Genomic DNA, 21342 nt, shown 5'->3' on the forward strand with positions numbered 1-21342 from the left:
GTTTATACGGTTTTTCACCCGGACCAAAAACCGTGGTAGACTATGGTTTTGGGTTTGGGGAAAAAACAGACAAAACCGTACAGGATGCAAAACAGACACAACCTGATGCATCTTTTGGCATACGGTTTTCAATGGAGAGTCAATGCATACAGTTTTCAATACGCTTCCGTACGGTTTTCACATTGAAAACGTATACGGAAACTGTATTGCAAAAACGTGGTATGAATGCACACTAATCCATGTTGTGGGAAATGCCATTCTATCTGCTGTAGATGCACCAGGTAGTGATATCCTCTCTGTGACGTGGAGGGTTTCAAAAGCAGAACTACACCACAATACTGCTGTCACGATGCCGGCTGGCAGGAGGTGGATCCTCTGTGCCAGAGAGGGATGGCGAGGACCGTGCTAGTGGACCGGTTCTAAGACACTACTGGTTTTCACCAGAGCCCGCCGCAAAGCGGGATGGTCTTGCTGCGGCGGTAGTGACCAGGTCGTATCCACTAGCAACGGCTCACCTCTCTGGCTGCTGAAGATAGGCGCGGTACAAGGGAGTAGGCAGAAGCAAGGTCGGACGTAGCAGAAGGTCGGGGCAGGCAGCAAGGATCGTAGTCAGGGGCAACGGCAGGAGGTCTGGAACACAGGCTAGGAACACACAAGGAACGCTTTCACTGGCACGATGGCAACAAGATCCGGCAAGGAAGTGCAGGGGAAGTGAGGTGATATAGGGAAGTGCACAGGTGAAGACACTAATTGGAATCACTGCGCCAATCAGCGGCGCAGTGGCCCTTTAAATCGCAAAGACCCGGCGCGCGCGCGCCCTAGGGAGCAGGACCGAGGGAGAGCGAGTCAGGTACGGGAGCCGAGGTGCGCATCGCGAGCGGGCGCTACCCGCATCGCGAATCGCATCCCGGCTGGGAGCGGAATCGCAGCGCCCCGGGTCAGTGGATCTGACCGGAGCGCTGCAGCGGGGAGAGTGTAGCGAGCGCTCCGGGGAGGAGCGGGGACCCGGAGCGCTCGGCGTAACAGTACCCCCCCCCTTGGGTCTCCCCCTCTTCTTAGAGCCTGAGAACCTGAGGAGCAGACTTTTGTCTAGGATGTTGTCCTCAGGTTCCCAGGATCTCTCTTCAGGACCACAACCTTCCCAGTCCACTAAAAAAAAAGTTTTCCCTCTGACCTTTTTAGAAGCTAAGATTTCTTTGACAGAGAAGATGTCCGAGGAGCCGGAAACAGGAGTGGGAGGAACAGATTTGGGAGAAAAACGGTTGAGGATGAGTGGTTTAAGAAGAGAGATGTGAAAGGCATTAGGGATACGAAGAGAAGGAGGAAGAAGAAGTTTGTAAGAGACAGGATTAATTTGACACAAAATTTTGAAAGGACCAAGATAGCGTGGTCCCAACTTGTAGCTAGGGACACGGAAGCGGACATATTTAGCGGAGAGCCATACCTTGTCTCCAGGGGAAAAAACGGGAGGAGCTCTTCTTTTCTTATCCGCAAACTTCTTCATGCGTGATGAAGCCTGTAAGAGAGAATTTTGGGTCTCTCTCCATATGATGGAAAGGTCACGAGAAATTTCATCCACAGCGGGCAGACCAGAGGGCAAGGGGGTAGGGAGGGGGGGAAGAGGGTGACGGCCGTACACCACGAAAAATGGGGATTTGGAGGAAGATTCAGAGACTCTGAAGTTATACGAGAATTCGGCCCATGGAAGGAGATCTGCCCAGTCATCCTGGCGGGAGGAAACAAAATGTCGCAAATAATCACCCAAGACCTGGTTAATTCTTTCTACTTGTCCATTGGACTGGGGATGATATGCAGAAGAAAAATTTAATTTAATCTTGAGTTGTTTACAGAGAGCCCTCCAGAATTTAGACACGAATTGGACGCCTCTATCCGAGACGATCTGCGTAGGCAACCCGTGAAGACGAAAAATGTGTACAAAAAATTGTTTAGCCAACTGAGGCGCTGAAGGAAGACCAGGAAGAGGGATGAAATGTGCCATTTTGGAGAATCGATCAACGACCACCCAAATAACAGTGTTGCCACGGGAAGGGGGTAAATCAGTAATAAAATCCATACCAATCAGAGACCAAGGCTGTTCGGGGACAGGCAGGGGATGAAGAAAACCAGCGGGCTTCTGGCGGGGAGTCTTATCCCGGGCACAGATAGTGCAGGCTCGCACAAAGTCCACAACATCCGTCTCCAGAGTCGGCCACCAATAGAAGCGGGAGATGAGTTGCACAGATTTCTTGATGCCCACATGACCTGCGAGATGGGAGGAGTGACCCCATTTGAGGATTCCGAGGCGTTGGCGTGGAGAAACAAAGGTCTTTCCTGGAGGAGTTTGCCTGATGGAGGCAGGGGAAGTGGAGATCAGGCAGTCAGGTGGAATGATGTGTTGCGGAGAAAGTTCAACTTCTGAGGCATCCGAGGAACGAGAGAGAGCATCGGCCCTAATGTTCTTATCGGCAGGACGAAAGTGAATCTCAAAATTAAATCGGGCAAAGAACAGAGACCACCGGGCCTGGCGAGGATTCAGCCGTTGGGCAGACTGGAGGTAGGAGAGGTTCTTGTGGTCGGTGTAAATAATAACTGGAAATCTTGATCCCTCCAGCAGATGCCTCCATTCCTCAAGTGCTAATTTAATGGCTAGAAGCTCTCGATCCCCGATGGAGTAGTTCCTCTCCGCCGGAGAGAAGGTCCTAGAAAAAAAACCACAAGTGACAGCATGCCCGGAAGAATTTTTTTGTAGAAGAACAGCTCCAGCTCCCACTGAGGAGGCATCAACCTCCAATAGGAAGGGTTTGGAAGAGTCAGGTCTGGAGAGCACGGGAGCTGAAGAAAAGGCAGACTTGAGTCGTTTAAAGGCGTCTTCCGCTTGAGGAGGCCAAGACTTGGGATCGGCATTTTTTTTGGTTAAAGCCACGATAGGAGCCACAACGGTAGAAAAATGTGGAATAAATTGCCTGTAATAATTGGCGAACCCCAAAAAGCGTTGGATAGCACGGAGTCCGGAGGGGCGTGGCCAATCTAAGACGGCAGAGAGTTTGTCTGGATCCATTTGTAGTCCCTGGCCAGAGACCAAATATCCTAGAAAAGGAAGAGATTGGCATTCAAACAGACATTTCTCAATTTTGGCATAGAGTTGATTGTCACGAAGTCTCTGAAGAACCATACGGACATGCTGGCGGTGTTCTTCTAGATTGGCGGAAAAAATTAGGATATCGTCCAGATATACAACAACACAGGAGTATAACAGATCACGAAAAATTTCATTAACAAAGTCTTGGAAGACAGCAGGGGCGTTGCACAGGCCAAAGGGCATGACCAGATACTCAAAGTGTCCATCTCTGGTATTAAATGCCGTTTTCCACTCATCCCCCTCTCTGATGCGGATGAGGTTATAGGCGCCTCTTAAGTCCAATTTAGTAAAGATGTGGGCACCTTGGAGGCGATCAAAGAGTTCAGAGATGAGGGGTAGGGGGTAGCGGTTCTTAACCGTGATTTTATTAAGACCGCGGTAGTCAATGCAAGGACGTAGGGAGCCATCTTTTTTGGACACAAAGAAAAATCCGGCTCCGGCAGGAGAGGAGGATTTACGGATAAAGCCCTTTTTTAAATTTTCCTGGACGTATTCAGACATGGCAAGAGTCTCTGGGGCAGAGAGAGGATAAATTCTGCCCCGGGGTGGAGTAGTGCCCGGGAGGAGGTCGATAGGACAATCATAAGGCCTGTGAGGAGGTAGAGTCTCAGCTTGTTTTTTGCAGAAAACATCCGCGAAGTCCATATAGGCCTTAGGGAGACCGGTTACTGGAGGAACCACAGAGTCACGGCAAGGGTTACTGGGAACCGGTTTTAGACAGTCCTTGGAACAAGAGGGCCCCCAACTCTTGATCTCCCCAGTGGACCAATCCAGGGTTGGAGAATGAAGTTGAAGCCAGGGAAGTCCAAGGAGAATTTCCGAGGTGCAATTGGGGAGGACCAAAAGTTCAATCCTCTCATGATGAGATCCGATGCTCATAAGAAGGGGCTCCGTGCGGAAACGTATGGTACAGTCCAATCTTTCATTGTTTACACAATTGATGTAAAGGGGTCTGGCGAGACTGGTCACTGGGATGTTGAACCTGTTGACGAGAGAGGCCAAAATAAAATTTCCTGCAGATCCAGAGTCCAAGAAGGCCACAGTAGAGAAGGAGAAGGCAGAGGCAGACATCCGCACAGGCACAGTAAGACGTGGAGAAGCAGAGTAGACATCAAGGACTGTCTCACCTTTGTGCGGAGTCAGCGTACGTCTTTCCAGGCGGGGAGGACGGATAGGACAATCCCTCAGGAAGTGTTCGGTACTAGCACAGTACAGGCAGAGGTTCTCCATGCGGCGTCGTGTCCTCTCTTGAGGTGTCAGGCGAGACCGGTCGACCTGCATAGCCTCCACGGCGGGAGGCACAGGAACAGATTGCAGGGGACCAGAGGAGAGAGGAGCCGAGGAGAAGAAACGTCTCGTGCGAACAGAGTCCATATCTTGGCGGAGCTCCTGACGCCTTTCGGAAAAACGCATGTCAATGCGAGTGGCTAGGTGAATAAGTTCATGTAGATTAGCAGGAATTTCTCGTGCGGCCAGAACATCTTTAATGTTGCTGGATAGGCCTTTTTTAAAGGTCGCGCAGAGGGCCTCATTATTCCAGGATAATTCTGAAGCAAGAGTACGGAATTGTACGGCATACTCGCCAACGGACGAATTACCCTGGACCAGGTTCAACAGGGCAGTCTCAGCAGAAGAGGCTCGGGCAGGTTCCTCAAAGACACTTCGGATTTCCGAGAAGAAGGAGTGTACAGAGGCAGTGACGGGGTCATTGCGGTCCCAGAGCGGTGTGGCCCATGACAGGGCTTTTCCAGACAGAAGGCTGACTACGAAAGCCACCTTAGACATTTCAGTGGGAAACAGGTCCGACATCATCTCCAGATGCAGGGAACATTGGGAAAGAAAGCCACGGCAAAACTTAGAGTCCCCATCAAATTTATCCGGCAAGGATAGGCGTAGACCAGGAGCGGCCACTCGCTGCGGAGGAGGTGCAGGAGCTGGCGGAGGAGATGACTGCTGAAGCTGTGGTAGTAACTGCTGTAGCATAACGGTCAGTTGAGACAGCTGTTGGCCTTGTTGCGCTATCTGTTGTGACTGCTGGGCGACCACCGTGGTAAGGTCAGCGACAACTGGCAGAGGAACTTCAGCGGGATCCATGGCCGGATCTACTGTCACGATGCCGGCTGGCAGGAGGTGGATCCTCTGTGCCAGAGAGGGATGGCGAGGACCGTGCTAGTGGACCGGTTCTAAGACACTACTGGTTTTCACCAGAGCCCGCCGCAAAGCGGGATGGTCTTGCTGCGGCGGTAGTGACCAGGTCGTATCCACTAGCAACGGCTCACCTCTCTGGCTGCTGAAGATAGGCGCGGTACAAGGGAGTAGGCAGAAGCAAGGTCGGACGTAGCAGAAGGTCGGGGCAGGCAGCAAGGATCGTAGTCAGGGGCAACGGCAGGAGGTCTGGAACACAGGCTAGGAACACACAAGGAACGCTTTCACTGGCACGATGGCAACAAGATCCGGCAAGGAAGTGCAGGGGAAGTGAGGTGATATAGGGAAGTGCACAGGTGAAGACACTAATTGGAATCACTGCGCCAATCAGCGGCGCAGTGGCCCTTTAAATCGCAAAGACCCGGCGCGCGCGCGCCCTAGGGAGCGGGGCCGCACGCGCCGGGACAGGACCGAGGGAGAGCGAGTCAGGTACGGGAGCCGGGGTGCGCATCGCGAGCGGGCGCTACCCGCATCGCGAATCGCATCCCGGCTGGGAGCGGAATCGCAGCGCCCCGGGTCAGTGGATCTGACCGGAGCGCTGCAGCGGGGAGAGTGTAGCGAGCGCTCCGGGGAGGAGCGGGGACCCGGAGCGCTCGGCGTAACAACTGCTACGTGGCTTACGTCTTGTGGAAATCAGATGGACACTCCACTCTTACCTATACTCTGATTTGTATGTGCTTGTTGCCCAGGTGCTTTTGATTTCTATCTTATACTCTCCATGTTATCATTGACACTACTTTGAATCATTGTATTAGGGATCTTAGTATTGATTAATACTATTGATTTTAACATAGTGGTCTTGACCCTATTTAGCTTTTAATTGTGTCCATCAATCATGTTGAATGTGAAAGTAGCTCCTGGGGTATAACCAAATACAATATTTTCCAACTATTGATTATGTCAATCATTATGTTACTCATGTGTTGGGTCCCCAGAATAAAATCATGCAAAATGCTGTTTGGTTATTGATCATGTTCACCTACAATTCTTTGTATATTTGGTCCTTGTTTAACAGTCATATACTATGTTATATCAGTGGTACTAAATAAAGGTACTAATCTTATATATTCCACATAAACTATATGAAATTAATTCCTGGGTAAAAACTTGTCAGCAGTTCCTATATTATAAATACATGGGGCCATAAACCCTATAGAGATACAGCATATTCCATTACCATGTTTCACTGCCTCAAGTGTCACAGTTTTTTTATTAACGACCAAACAATTATCCTCCAGGTGTGGGCAGGGATGAACAGGCGCTGAGAGACTTTCCCAGTAAAAGAACTTTATTTACCCATAATGCAACACGTTTCTCGGAGATCCGCTTCCCATGCCCTTTCCCATGTTGTACTAGGCTGTGTACAATTTCTAAGTGTGCACACTACTGTTGGGTAGTAATTATTTATTCTGAGGATAACATGCCACAGAACGCTCTCTGTATATCTTGTGTTACAGTTTTTTTTAATTGAAACTGATACTACTAGAACAAATAAACTGCTGATGACTAACGGCCTTGTATAATAATGTTGCCATTATACAGGGTGGGCCATTTATATGGATTCACCTTAATAAAATGTTTGGTGATATTAACTTCCTGTTTGTAGCACATTAGTATATGTGAGGGGGGAAACTTTTCAAGATGGGTGGTGACCATGGGGGCCATTTTGAAGTCGGCCATTTTGAATCCAACTTTTGTTTTTTCAATAGGAAGAGGATCATGTGACACATCAAACTTATGGGAATTTCACAAGAAAAACAATGATGTGGTTTTAATGTAACTTTATTCTTTCATGAGTTATTTACAAGTTTCTGACCACTTATAAAATGTGTTCAATGTGCTGCCCATTGTGTTGGATTGTCAATGCAGCCCTCTTCTCCCACTCTTCACACACTGATAGCAACACCACAGGAGAAATGCTAGCACAGGCTTATAGTATCCGTAGTTTCAGGTGCTGCACATCTCGTATCTTCACAGCATAGACAATTGCCTTCAGATGACCCCAAAGATAAAAGTCTGAGGGGGTCAGATCGGGAGACCTTGGGGGCCATTCAAATGGCCCACGACGACCAATCCACTTTCCAGGAAACTGTTCCTCTAGGAATGCTCGGACCTGACACCCATAATGTGTTGGTGCACCATCTTGCTGGAAAAACTCAGGGAACGTGCCAGCTTCAGTGCATAAAAAGGGAAACACATCATCATGTAGCAATTTTGCATATCCAGTGGGCTTGAGGTTTCCATTGATGAAGAATGGCCCCACTATCTTTGTACCCCATATACCACACCATACCATCAATTTTTGTGTTCCAACAGTCTTGGAGGGATCTATCCAATGTGGGTTAGTGTCAGACCAATAGCGGTGGTTTTGTTTGTTAACTTCACCATTCACATAAAAGTTTGCCTCATCACTGAACAAAATCTTCTGCGTAAACTGAGGGTCCTGTTCCAATTTTTGTTTTGCCCATTTCGCAGCACCTGAAACTACGGATACTGGTGTTGCTATCAGTGTGTGAAGAGTGGGAGAAGAGGGTTGCATTGCCAATCCAACACAATGGGCAGCACATTGAACACATTTTATAAGTGGTCAGAAACTTGTAAATAACTCATGAAAGAATAAAGTTACGTTGAAACCAAGCACATCATTGTTTTTCTTGTGAAATTCCCAATAAGTCTGATGTGTCACATGACACTCTTACTATTGAAAAAACAAAAGTTGGATTCAAAATGGCAGACTTAAAAATGGCCGCCATGGTAACCACCCATCTTGAAAAGTTTCCCCCCTCACATATACTAATGTGCTACAAACAGGAAGTTAATATCACCAACCATTCCCATTTTATTAAGGTGTATCCATATAAATTGCCCACCCTGTAGTACCATTGAATAATAACACTAGTCATTACAAATGTGCAATGTCACTGTACAATACCTATAAAGGCTGAAATTAATATATTAATGTTGCATTAATGTACATGACATAAATAGAATTATAAACATGTATAAAAAATATAGTATATCAATTATAAACATTTTTGCCAGTGTGTAAAGTTTGAGGAAATGACAGGTATATATCTCCACATGAGTACACAACAGCTCAACACCCTTTATAGCTACATGGGCATAGTCCATCGGAAATGGCAACATTTTTTAATCCCTTAAGGACAATTTTATTTTTACGTTTTAGTTTTTTCCGCCTCGCCTTCAAAAAATCATAACTCTTTTATATTTTCATCCACAGACTAGTATGAGGGCGTGTTTTTTGCGCAACTAGTTGTCCGTAGTAATGCCATCACTAACTTTACCATAAAATGTATGGAGTAACCAAAAAAATACTATTTGTGAGGAAAATTGAAAAGAAAACCGCAATTTAGCAAATTTTTACGGTAAAAATTACATGTGTTCTTTATTCTTTGGGTCAATACGATTAAAATGATACCAATAATAACATATTGTTATATTACTGTTGCGCTTAATAAAAATCGCAAGCTTTTTAACCAAATTAATACGTTTAAAATCCCCCTATTTTGAAGACCTATAACTTTTTAATTTTTCCGTATAAGCGGTGGTGTGAGGGCTCTTTTTTTGCACCTTGATCTGTACTTTTTATTGATACCACATTTGCTTATATAAAACTTTTAATACATTTATTAATTTTTTTTGTAATAAAATGTTAAAAAAAGTCCAAAATAACTGCTTTTGTATAACGTTGACGCCGTTCACCGTACGGTATCATTAATATTTTATTTTAATAGTTTGGATATTTATGCACGCGGCGATACCAAATATGTATATACATTTATTTATTTTTTTACACTTTTTGGGGGTGAAATAGGGAAAATGGGACAATTTACGTTTTTATTGGGGGAGGGTTTTTTCACATTTTTTTTTTACTTTTTTAAAATCCTTTTTTACTTTTACTTTTACACTTTAATAGTCCCCACAGGGGACTATTTATAGCAATGATTCAATTGCTAATACTGTTCAGTGCTATGCATAGGACATAGCACTGATCAGTGTTATCAGCCATCTTCTGCTCTGGTCTGCTCGATCACAGACCAGAGCAGAAGACCTGTGGAAGGCAGCGGAGGCAGGTGAAGGGACCTCCGTCTGCCGTTCTGGATGACCGGATCACCGCGGCAGCCCTGCGGGCGATCAGATCATCCAATTTAGAGATCACGATCCTGCAGATGGCGTGATCTATATTGATCACAGCATCTGAGGGGTTAATGGTGGACATCTGTGCGATTGCGGATGTCCGCCATTACTGGCGGGTCCCTGGCTGCTATCAGCAGCTGGGATCTGCCGCGCATTACCTGAGCATCGCTCCGATACTCGCGGTTATGCATAGGACATAAATGTACATTCTGGTGCGTTAAATTTACGTCCGGCGTTGTTAAGGGGTTAAACTATCTACAGGCCCAATGTTTTAAAATAAATTTATGTTGTTAAAGTTGAATTTACAGAGTAATTGTCTAAGGCCTCTTTCACATTGCTGTCAGACTCCACTATTTGGAGTTCAGTTGGCAATCCGGCTGGAAGGATGAGAGTTTAGCAGAGAAAAACATAGTGCAAGCACTAGTTTTTTCTCTGCTAAATTCCTGTAAAAATACCGGATCACCGACGGACCCCATACAAGTGAATGGGGTCAGTTGGGACCTGGTAGTAGCGGTTTGCATCCGACCCGTTTCAGGGTCTGATCGGCTCAAAAAGAAAAAAAGAGCCGATTGGACCCTTAACGGGTCAGATGCAAATGGCTATGTGAGCCTAGCCTAAGAACAACATATAAGGAAAGGCAGGGAAAATCATAACTATAAATGACATAAGCTTACCTGTAATTGTAACGGAGAAGCTTCTGGTATATAGCATGAGGCAAGGAGAAGCATGTTGCCATGACCCAGATGAATGTAATGCTTAGAAATCCTCTCGTTAGTGACATTCTTGGCTTCAAAGGATTAAGAATAACCTTGGGCGAAGAGAGTCTTTAATGTCAAAATAGGGTGATAATACTTTTTTAACATTCAAAGCTAGTACACAGAAGACCCGACTAATCTGGAATGTATTGTAGGGGTCCCTGTTTCCTCTTGCTCAGTCTTTCAACTAGTTAAAATAGTCACAGACCTGTTACCTTCCTTCCCCAAAGCGGGTATAATGATTTACACAAGTTAATTCCTGGTTGGTTCTCATAGTTGCAGTTCTCCTGACACTCTGCAATGTCCCTTTCCAAACTGCGAGGTTTAGATAATTTTGGAATAGCTCTCTGTTACCCTAATGACTAGGCCTAGTCTGAAGCCCAGCAAGTCCTAGAATGCAGTAAGGTATTTGCTCAACTTTTCCTTACTGGCTGTAAGACGTGTAACTCTTTGTCACTGGCACTTTTGATGAGGAATATACAAAAGATGACCTCCCCCCCCCCTTTGTCATTGGAACTTTTGCTGAGGAATATGTAGAACCTCTTGGTTGAGTACTGGTGCTCCTGGGTCACTGGGCTGTAGAATGGTCTGTCTGCAGTGTCACACTACCTCACAACCTCCAAAACAAGATATCCCCACTTAGCCAGAGAGGTGATTGGACTGAGCAAGAACACACACAGTCTAGGGCTTTCTAACCCAGTGTGGGTGTCCAAGCTGATGTATGCAAAGAGTCACTTACTCTGGTCTGAATCCCCTCTCCTCCCCCCATCCCCTGCCTAGACTCTGCAGAGCCTACCTGCTTAGAAGCTCTGGGGATCAACACTTCTCCACGTACAGGGAGGAAGATGTACCCAGGCCCATCTTTTTCTCCTAGGCCCCTTTCCCACCTGACTTCTTGCTGTATACAGCTCAGCAGTCGGGTAATAGGAGGAGGAGGGGGCTGCAAGGTGCACAGTCTGAAGCCTGGAACTGAAGTGAAACTGAAACTGGAAGTCACACAAGATGTGGACCCCCCTGCAGCTGCTCAATCCTGCCAAAAAGTAGGTGTGTGTGTACATATATATATATATATATATATATATATGTGTGCGAAGGTTAATTGATTTACTCATTTAACCTGTGTTTGTGGGAGGGGCGGTACTCACTCTTAAAAGCCGCGGCTCCCCTTGGTCAGTACGCCACGGCTCTCGCGTTGTTTGGGTCCGTGACGTCAGACGCCAGAGGAAGTTCCCCTGTCGAAGCTTTGTCGCAGGTTAGTAATAGGCGCTGGGTTAGGGGGTGTTGACGGAGGGTCACCGCTGGTATTCAGGTTTCGCTGGGCTCCGTGGTGACCCCCCGTGCTGTTATGTGCACTCCAGGGGCATGTCTTTGCTGTTTGTCGGGTGCCGGGTACCCTGCCTGTCGCATGCCTGCGTTGTTTTGTTATTTAATGGCCACGTCGGGCTGATGTCAGATGTCGCACGCTTCCGGCTGCTCGGCTCTGCACATCGGGGGGGTGGGGGGGGGGGGGGTTGGGGTTTCAGATGGAGGTGTCTTTGGAGCTCAGGTTTTTATGGGGTTCCGCAGTTACCTACTGTCTCTGTTGGTCTACGCTGCTTGTTGCTTCTAGCCTCAGTAGGTTTTCTCAGTCATGTTGTGATAACAGTGCTCGTTATTGCTAATGCTAGTCGCTACCACATGTTTGTGTTTTGCCTTTATAAATTAACTCTGCCCCGTTCCTGTATATTCTACCATTCATACTATTTATTTCCCAGTCGCTTCTCAAATCCCATGCTATTTCCCATTTCATGTATTTTCTCTTGCTGCTTGCTACTAACTTTTAATTGTTTAGTTATAGCTCATGAGTCTTCCTGCGGTTGTTACAATGCTACTTGCTCTTTACAGCATTGTTAGTCTGTGCCTGCAGTTTGGTGAAAAAAAAAAAAAAAAAGGGGGAGAGTAAAGAGTATGTGTTGTTAATGATGTTTGGTTCCCTGTGGGGGGGGGGGGGGGGGGGGGGGAGGGGCTTCTGTTTAAAAAAAAAAAAAAAGAAAATAGAGGGATGTGGAATAGTGGACGTCTAGTTTTGTTGGTCTATACAGTTTAATTGTATATCGTGGTTTCCTTTCCCTGCTGCTTTTCTTAGTTCACGGTTAGTTCTCACTATTAAATCACCGTGTGCGTAGCTTCCCAGGTTACGTTCCCACCTCATACGTTGCTGATTCACTACTACTACTCCACTGCTAGTATGATATTATAACTCGGTCTCACATTGTTGGTTTTCCTTTGCTGCTTTACTACATTGTCATGGTCTGGTCTCCTTATGGCGTTTATTGCTAGTCATAGTAGTTACCATATTCGTTCTTCTGCCAAGTCGGCTAGAAGCCTTGTCGCCAAGGTGGGCCGTATCTGTACTGCAATGATATTCACTGTTAACTGGTTAAGTATGTTTGTTATGTCTGCTGGCATAATAAAAAAAAAAAAAAAAAAAAAAAAAAAAGCTCTGTCATGGTCTCCTGGTATGCTCTGTTGGGTGACGGTCCTCGCCGGCTCTTGTTTAGTCATGTGGTTTGTTTACCTTGTCTTGTTTCTATTCATTTATTTAGCTTCTCCCCTCTCTAGCCCTTATTTGCTGTCTAATTAGGCGCCCTCTGTGTACCTGGTACTTGTCTTGTTGCTCCTGCCACTTTCCTCACTAGTCTATTTTTCGCTTTCCTCGCTGTGTTCCTAATCATCATCGTGTTCAGTACCCCAGTCGCAAGTATCCGTGGTACTCGTGGTTGCCTACATGCAGTTGTCCATTACAATCTTGTCGAGGTCAAGCTGTGAGTTTACGCATGTTTTCTGTTTCAGCATATTTATCAGAAGTCTACCTCCTACATTAGAGCGTCATCTTTTCATTCAGCATTGGTTGTGTATCTGTCTGGTCTCGAAGTTCGTCTTTTCGTGAGTCCGTTTCTCCCTTGTCCCTGGCTCGGTCGCTTTAAAGGTATTAAAAAAAAAAAAAAAAAAAGAAAGGGGGTTAATAAATAAAGGTATTAGTTAATGTGCAGCTTGGTCTGTTCTCCCCATCTCGCCTTTGGGGCTCGGTACATTTTCTTCCCACTGACTCAACTCGTCCTTGGGTCTTCGTGTGGGTCCGTGTTAGCTGGTGTTTAGTTATATGCCTGTGTGTTTTATCCAGCAGTTGTCCACGCTCGTTCTAGTGGCTTGACGTCTGCCGTCATCTACGTCGTGTTAGCATATCCATCCTTGTACAGGTATGTGCAGTCTACGCTGTTGGTGAGTTATGATAAACGTTCTCTTTGTACGGCTTTCCTTTGAGCCCACAGTTTTCACTCCGGTGGTCTCTTCTCGCTTTAGCCTCTACGTTGGTCCAGCGCTCTGTTCGTGTCAAGGTTGACCTACGTTGCTCAGTAATCAAGGTTGGTAAACTGTTCCTCCAGGCGCTGTCTTAAGTAGGATCGCGGTTCTTATTGCTTTTTCTTTTAGGCACAGTCTGTTTGGAACTCTGAGTAGCACAGGTATTCATGTTTTAGTTGTTACCCATCACGTCCTTGGGTATGCCTTTACCCCCTACCCACCACATCTCTGGGCCAGGGCTTCGTTTGTCACGAATGACTCTCACGTAGCACGCAATTAGCATATTTTCTTCACTACATGTCACCCTTCACTTACTAGTCTAATTACGTTTTAGACTTAGTTCCTTCACTACTGTTGTGTGGCATCCGTGGCTTTGGTTCCAAGTTGGTTTTGCGCTGATTGGTGAATTTCACTGTGGTGGGCTGCTGCCTTCCGGTGTCAGGGTTTGATTGTTATGTGTCTAATTTTTTCAGAAATGTCTCACGCTTCAGACATTGAAGATGCAGCCTCTGTTCTGGACATCGTCGCTAGAACGTCGGATCTGGGTAGCGTCCCCTCACTTCGCAACTGGACTATTCCCAAGCTCACGGCTGAACTCGTCCGCAAAGGCATATTGTTCCCGGCCACTGCCCGCAAGGCGGAACTTTATCGTTTATTGGTCTCGGAGCAGTCAGGACTTTGTGATCAAGCAGGCACTAGCAGCGGAGAAGTGTCCATGCAGACACTTAATACGTCCATCCTGCAGTTGCATACTTTAATTAACTCGCTGTGTTCTAGAATTGACACTTTGGAGTGCAAGAATTCAGAAGTTCCCGCTTCTGCCCCAGTAGTTGGTTCGGTTCCTGCCGTTCCGCAGACGTCCGTTCCCCCTCAGGTTTCTGCTACTCCACAGGTTTTAGTGTTACCGGTTGGACTTAACATGCTCGTGCCTAATATCGCACCAGCTCATTTCATTCCGGCTAATCTGAAGAAGGACATTCTCGATGGTAAGGACGTTAACCTCGCTTCCTTGCTTATTGCATCTCACGATGTTTCTGAGAACAAGACTATTGCTTGTGGTGAGGTGTCAGTGATCCTGAAAGCTAAGGACGTTAGGTTAAGTAGCAAGCTTACACTAGCTGAATTCAGTATGACGTTCACCATTTATCGTGACGTCTTGTGCTCAGTCAGGCCAGAGAGACGCGAAGAGCTTGATATGTATCTGTACAAAGTCACAGAATTGGCTCATAAATACGGTGGGTCCACGTTTTATGATTATCATAAATCGTTTTCAGCTAAGGCTGCGGCTGCTCTAGTACAGTATAACTACACAGTCAATTGGGCGTTGGTCGACACCGAGATTTTTTGCAATCATTTTGCAGGTCTTAAAGCCCCAGTTTGCTCTCGGTGTCAATCCATCACCCATACCACCGAGTGGTGCAATACCGTTAATTCCCCAGCTGAAGTGACTCCCGGTACGTCCTCACCCACATTTCAGCCTAGGAATCAGAAACAGGCCGGCTTGATTGACAAACTAGGTAGACCCATTAAATATCTCGGTAAATCGCAAATCTGCAATAATTACAATTTCGGGTCTTGCAATTATAACCAGTGTAGACTTTTACATGTTTGCGCAGTCTGTTTCAGAGCCCATCCTAAGTCCAGTTGTTCACAAAAGTCGAAAGCATGACTAGCTGTGATAGATGTCTTCTGTTTAGAGTATTTTCTCGCTGATCACCCAGATAAGAATTTTGTTCAATTTTTGCTTAATGGTTTACGGTCAGGTTTCCATACAGGTTTTGTTACTTTACCCTCTGCTACGTAAGAGTGTGACAATTTACGTTCTGCTCTAAGGGACCCTATGGTTGTAGATACCCTGTTACAAGCAGAAGTAGACAAGGGCTTTGTCATTGGTCCGTTTGATAAGCCCCCCTTTGACGTTTGGAGAGTAAGTCCACTAGGGTTGGTGGCTGGGAAATTCAGCAATAAACTACGTTTAATTTATGATTTGTCCGCCCCTTACTCTGCACACACACCTAGTTTAAATTCTCTTATCCCCGCAGGAGAATTTTCCTTGAAATATGCTTCCATAGATGAGGCAATAGCGGTCATCCTGAGCATGGGCGGTAACACGTGGCTGTCCAAGATCGACATATCTGATGCCTTTAAGCTCCTGCCCATTTTGCCTCAGTTATGGAAGTGGCACGGTATTAGGTGGCGTAATAAGTATTATTTTGCTGTGAAATTAACTTTTGGCGCTAGAAGCAGTCCTTGGTTGTTTGATAAATTTGCACAGGCCCTACACTGGCTCTTGGAAAACAGGTTCGACTGTTCCCATGTTATCCACCACTTGGACAACTTTTTGTTTATTGAACCGGGTAATGAGTGCCCCAGAGATTTGAAGACCTCGTTAGCAGTATTTCAGCAACTGGCAATTCCGGTGTCAGATAAAAAAGTTGAGGGCCCTTGCAAGTCACTGACCTTTTTAGGTATTATTCTGGACACACAGGCCATGGAAGCCAGATTGCCGTTTGACAAGCTCTTACGTATTAGACAGACCATGCATGTTCTTGCCAATTCACCCAGGGTGACTAAGGTACAACTCCAATCCATTCTCGGCATGCTGAACTTTGCCATGCGTGTAATTCCAAAGGGCAGGAGTTTTGTGTCCAGGTTGTTAGACGCTATGAATTCTGTACCTGGCCAAAACGATGTAGTCAAGTTTGACAAACACGTGCTTGCTGATTTCGCCATGTGGCATACGTTCTTGGCTGACTGGAATGGGGTATCCTTTTTCACCCCTGGTATCGACAATGCCTCTCCTCTAGTTTTCTCTGCTGCCTCCCCCTCAGTGGGTTTTGCAGCTATTTGGGAAAACCATTGGTTGGCTAGTGCTTGGCCAACCGAAGTATCCCTGTCTCCAGGTTTTAGCAGGTCATCAGCATTGTTCGAGTTGTACCCTATAGTTGCAGCTGCCGGGGTGTGGGGTCATCTATGGTTTAGGAAGTCAGTTCTGTTCGTTTCTGACAATGAAGCTACGGTGAATATTTTACTCAAAGGTAGATCCACATCCCCACAGGTTATGTCTTTGATGCGTAAACTAGTATGGTTGTCATTGTCGCATAATTTTCACTTCTCTAGTGCTCATATAGATGGTGTTAGAAATACGGCTGCCGATGCACTATCTAGGTTCAATTTTGCATTCTTCTTCCAGGTGATGCCAGAGGCCGATCCGTCAGGATGCACGGTTTCAGCGTTCCACGATTTGATTTTGAATTAAATGCCTATATGTCTGTTGGTCAGGATTTGATTAATAGTTCACTTTCCCGTAACACTCTGAAAGTTTATCGTACGGCCTTTAATCTGTTTACCAAATTCTGTCAGTCTCACCCGCATGACGATTTCCTTTCTGTGTCTTTTCTTTTAGCCTTTATAGGGTTTTGCCACTCTTCCTTACGGCTAGCATATAACACCATAAAAATCTATTTGGCAGGCATAAAACACTTTGTTACCTTGAAGTTCCCGGATAGGGCGTCGTTGTTTACATCACATGCAGTCAAGGCTGCCCTTAAAGGGGTTGCTAAGAGCAGAGTACCAAAGCCACCAGGGAGGCAGCCCATTTCAGGGTCTCTATTTAGGCAGCTGGCTGATGCCTTGGATCACTCCTCGTTTGGTTTACGTAATAGTTTGACACTAAAAGCAGCCCTCTTCTTAGGTTATTACGGCTTTCTGAGACCGGGCGAGTTCACGTGCAAAACTAGCACCGCACCGTTTCTCAAGTTTGGGCAATTGCAGCGTGCCACGGATCATTTCATTCTCGTGTTGCGCGACACAAAGACATCACTTCCTGGTCAGGAGGTGCACGTTAAATATTTTTAAAACCTCTCACAAGTGGTGTCCGGTGTTGGTCTTCAATGCGTTACTTGCTCTCCGTGTTCACGACAGTCTAGGGAGCCCGCTGTTATTGTTTGATAATGCTGCTCTTACTTCCTCAGTTTTTGTACGTTATTTACGTGTTTTAGTTAAATCCTTGGGTCACGATGCTTCAGTTATATCCGGCCATTCGCTTCGGATAGGGGCAGCAGCATCGGCCTCTCGTCATGGCGTTCCTGCTCATGTCATTAGGAAATTAGTTCGCTGGAAGTCCAGCGCGTATATGCGTTATGTTCCAAACCCGAAGGTGGAGATGCAATATGCTTTTGAATCACTTGTAATGTAATGCCTAATAAAGATTTGTGTGTTGATATCTGAGTTTTGCCCTCTTATTTTTCCAAGGTGTACCCTTACGCGGCAGTATATGGCACAATTCAGACTGCCTAGTCTTAGCTGAGTTAGTTTTAGTTAGGTAGGCTCGCTATTCTATAGCACCGACCACAAGTGCGAAGGTTAATTGATTTACTCATTTAACCTGTGTTTGTGGGAGGGGCGGTACTCACTCTTAAAAGCCGCGGCTCCCCTTGGTCAGTACGCCACGGCTCTCGCGTTGTCCCACCCTGCCCTCCCCTCTCTTTTTTCTACTCCTTTTAAGGTATGCCCTCTTATTTTTCCAAGGTGTACCCTTACGCGGCAGTATATGGCACAATTCAGACTGCCTAGTCTTAGCTGAGTTAGTTTTAGTTAGGTAGGCTCGCTATTCTATAGCACCAACCACAAATATATATATATTGAGCCTAATCACGTGTGTACATCTGTTAGCATTATGAATGTATATATGTAGTGTGCATGTGTTTGTATCTGCCACCATGGGAGCCCCGACAGGGACCCTCGGGCTTCCTTCCCCCCTTTGTGGCGGAGTCGAGCGGTGGAGGGTCCGGGAGGAAATTCCCCCTTGGCAGCAGCGGGTGGCGGAGGCGTCGGGTGAACAAGCGGTCGTGAGGGCCAGTGGGTGGAGCAGACGGAGGACTGCAATGGCGGCCGCAGCCGGCATGGATGTTCCGTGTGCCGGCGAGGCTCGGCGGGCGCAGAGGAGGAGGGGCGTGTCACCCGCGGCCCGTCCGGCTGAGCGGCGTCGGGCCGGTAGGGTGTCTGGGAAGAAGTCTGCTGCAGCTTCCCGCACCGCGTCCCCTGGGAATGGAGCGGGACAGCAGCCGTCTTCTGGATCGGGCAGTGAGGATGTTCCTGATCTGCGGGGGGGGGGGGGGGCATGGAGGAGGCCCTGCCCCCGTGACTGCTGCTGCTGTGGACTCCGGTTCTTAGTTGTCGGGAGCTGATGAGGATGGAGGGTGCCCCTCCCGTGCCTTGGCGGATGTGGAGGATCCTGCTGCTGCTGAGAGACCTGGTCCGTCCGGCCGCCGGCCTGCGGTGCGCAGTGTGGTGGTGATGCCTGCCGCCATGGGCGGTGGAGCTGAGGGCCAGGGTGCGGTTCCTGCTGCTGTCGGTGTTCCTCCTGGAGAAACGGCTGCCGCTTCTGCTGTGCCGGTGCGCTTTGGTGAGTCTACCACCTTCTCCAGTTCTGGGGTTGCGAGGGGGGGGGGGGGGGGTTGCTGGAGGGCTTGCAGGCTTTAATGCGGGATGTGCGGGTGCTGTTGGAGGGGTGGGGGGTGCAGGCGGGGTCCATGGTGGCGGCGGGGTCCATGGTGGCGGCGTGGTCTTGCGGGGGTTCGGGGCCCGTGGTGGGCCTTCTAGTGGGACGGGGGGGGTCCTTGGGGGCCCTGGGTGTGTCTGAGGTGATCGCTCCTGCATCTGTGGTGGCGGATGCGGCTCAGGCCAAAGGGGGGGACGAGGTGCGCCTGGCGGATGCCGCCAGGGGTCAGATGTATGTGTGTTTCGAGGGCCCGCTGGGGGCTCATTTGAGACAGGAAGTCAGGGAGTGCATTTGGAAGGAAGAATACGTGGAGATTTTCTCCCTGCTCCCTTTGGAAAAATTTTACTTGGACCGGGTTAAGCCGGACGAGTCAAAGAAGGAGGAGAGGCAGCGGTACAGCCTCATCCCTCGTACTTTTATGAATTGTTCTGGGCTTTTTTGCTATATGGACTCTATAGGGGAGGCTTATAGGGTGTATGGGGGCATGGCCTGGCTCCGATACGATGAGCAATTCCATCAGCGGAAGGCGGTGCGGGCATCCTTGAGGTGGGATCACAAGGACATTAGCCTTTGGATGCGCCTCATGGCGGCACCGAAAGGGGTTGGGGCCCCGGTGGGCCCACAGTCCTTTCGAGAAGGGGCCGGTGGCTTTGGACCTGGGTCCGGGCGGCCGGCGGGTGCCAGTAAGGGTTGCTGCTGGCAGTTCAATGAAGGCCAGTGTAAGTTTGGGGAGTCCTGCCGCTTTCAGCACGAGTGCTCGGGGTGTGGGGGGGACATAGCTTGTCCCGTTGTTTCAAGAGAGGGAAGGGGCGGGGAAGTGGGGATGCTGACCAGAAGAGGGGCGACGCCGGTGATGGTGGGAAGGATGCTTCCCTACCTCGACAGGTATCCCAATAGGTAGGTTGCTGGAGTGTTGGCAGCTGGGTTTTCGGACGGGTTCGGGGAGGGGGGGGGGGTTAGGAATTTAGTGTCGACCTTTCGGCATCCTGAGGTTGTGCGGGAGAATTTGTTGAAATAAGTTGGTTTGGGTCGTTTACGGGGCCCCCGATTCCGAATTTGCGGGTCTCTCCACTTGGGTTAGTGCCTAAGAAGGAGGTGAATAAATTTCGCATGATTCACCATCTAGCACCCGGCGGGAGCTTTGGTTAACGACGGTATTGATCCGGCCCTTTGCACTGTTTCGTACACGTCTTTTGATCAGGCCTTGGTTTGGGTCCGGAGATATGGGGCTGGGGCACTGCTCGCTAAAACTGACATAGAGGCGGCGTTCCGGCTCCTGCCGGTGCATCCAGATAGTTTTCATTTGTTGGGGTGTTGGTGAGTTTTTCGTCGACATGTGCCTTCCGATGGGTTGCTCCATTTTGTGTGCTTACTTTGAGTATTTTACCACGTTCTTGGAGTGGGTGGTGCGCTCAGAGTCGCAGGTGACTTCCGTTTTGCACTACTTGGATGACTTCTTGTTCATCGGTCCCAGGGGGTCGGCTGTCTGCGCCATCTTGTTTCAGACTATGGAAAAGGTGGTGGCCCGCTTTGGGGTGCCTTTGGCGCCCGACAAGACGGAGGGGCCCGCTACTGAGCTGAAGTTCCTTGGTATCGTCATTGACACGGTTGCCATGGAATGTCGGCTTCCGGAGCAAAAACTGGAGGAATTTAAGTTAGAGGTTGGGGCGGCGTGTTGTGCGCGCAAGATACAGTTGCGTGACCTGCAGGCGTTATTAGGCCGCCTTAACTTGGCCTGTCGGATTATGCCGATGGGGCGGGTCTTCTGCCGGCGGCTGGCGGCGGCTACGGCTGGGGTGCGTCGGCCGAGGCACTTTGGGCGCCTGACGGCCGATCTGCGTGCGGATTTGGTGATGTGGCAGGAGTTTTTGGGGATGTACAACGGTAGGTCGTTGATGGAACCGCAGGTGTCCAATTGGGACATCGAATTGTGCACCGATGCGTCGGGTGGTCATGGGTTTGGGGCCTATTGCCAGGGTCAGTGATGTGTAGGTGAGTGGCCGTAGGCTTGGGTTAGGTCTGGTTTGGTGCGTAATCTGGCGTTGCTGGAGTTATTTCTCATTCTGGTGGCGGTCGAAATTTGGGGCGACCGCCTGCGGAATCGGAAAGTGTGTTTGCGGTGTGACAATCTGGGAGTAGTGCAAGCGGTGAACACGCAGATGGCGAATTCCCCACCAGTGGTGGTTGTTGCGACAGTTGGTGTTGTGGGGTTTGAGGTTGAATGCACAGTTTGTTGCGTT

The 21342-nt window shown here is 48.2% G+C and overlaps 1 protein-coding gene across 2 annotated transcripts in view; it reads right to left on the reverse strand.

Annotated features, from left to right (window-relative positions):
- Positions 1 to 21342, reverse strand: part of LOC130291236 (G-protein coupled receptor 83-like) — a 98919-nt gene that overhangs the window by 42861 nt on the left and 34716 nt on the right. For both annotated transcript variants that reach the window (XM_056539795.1, XM_056539794.1), the window contains one exon: positions 10177 to 10310. In XM_056539795.1, the coding sequence (XP_056395770.1) occupies positions 10177 to 10310 (134 nt within the window). The remainder of the gene's footprint in view (positions 1 to 10176; positions 10311 to 21342) is intronic.

Source organism: Hyla sarda, chromosome 9, assembly GCF_029499605.1.
Source record: "Hyla sarda isolate aHylSar1 chromosome 9, aHylSar1.hap1, whole genome shotgun sequence".
NCBI lineage: Eukaryota > Metazoa > Chordata > Amphibia > Anura > Hylidae > Hyla > Hyla sarda.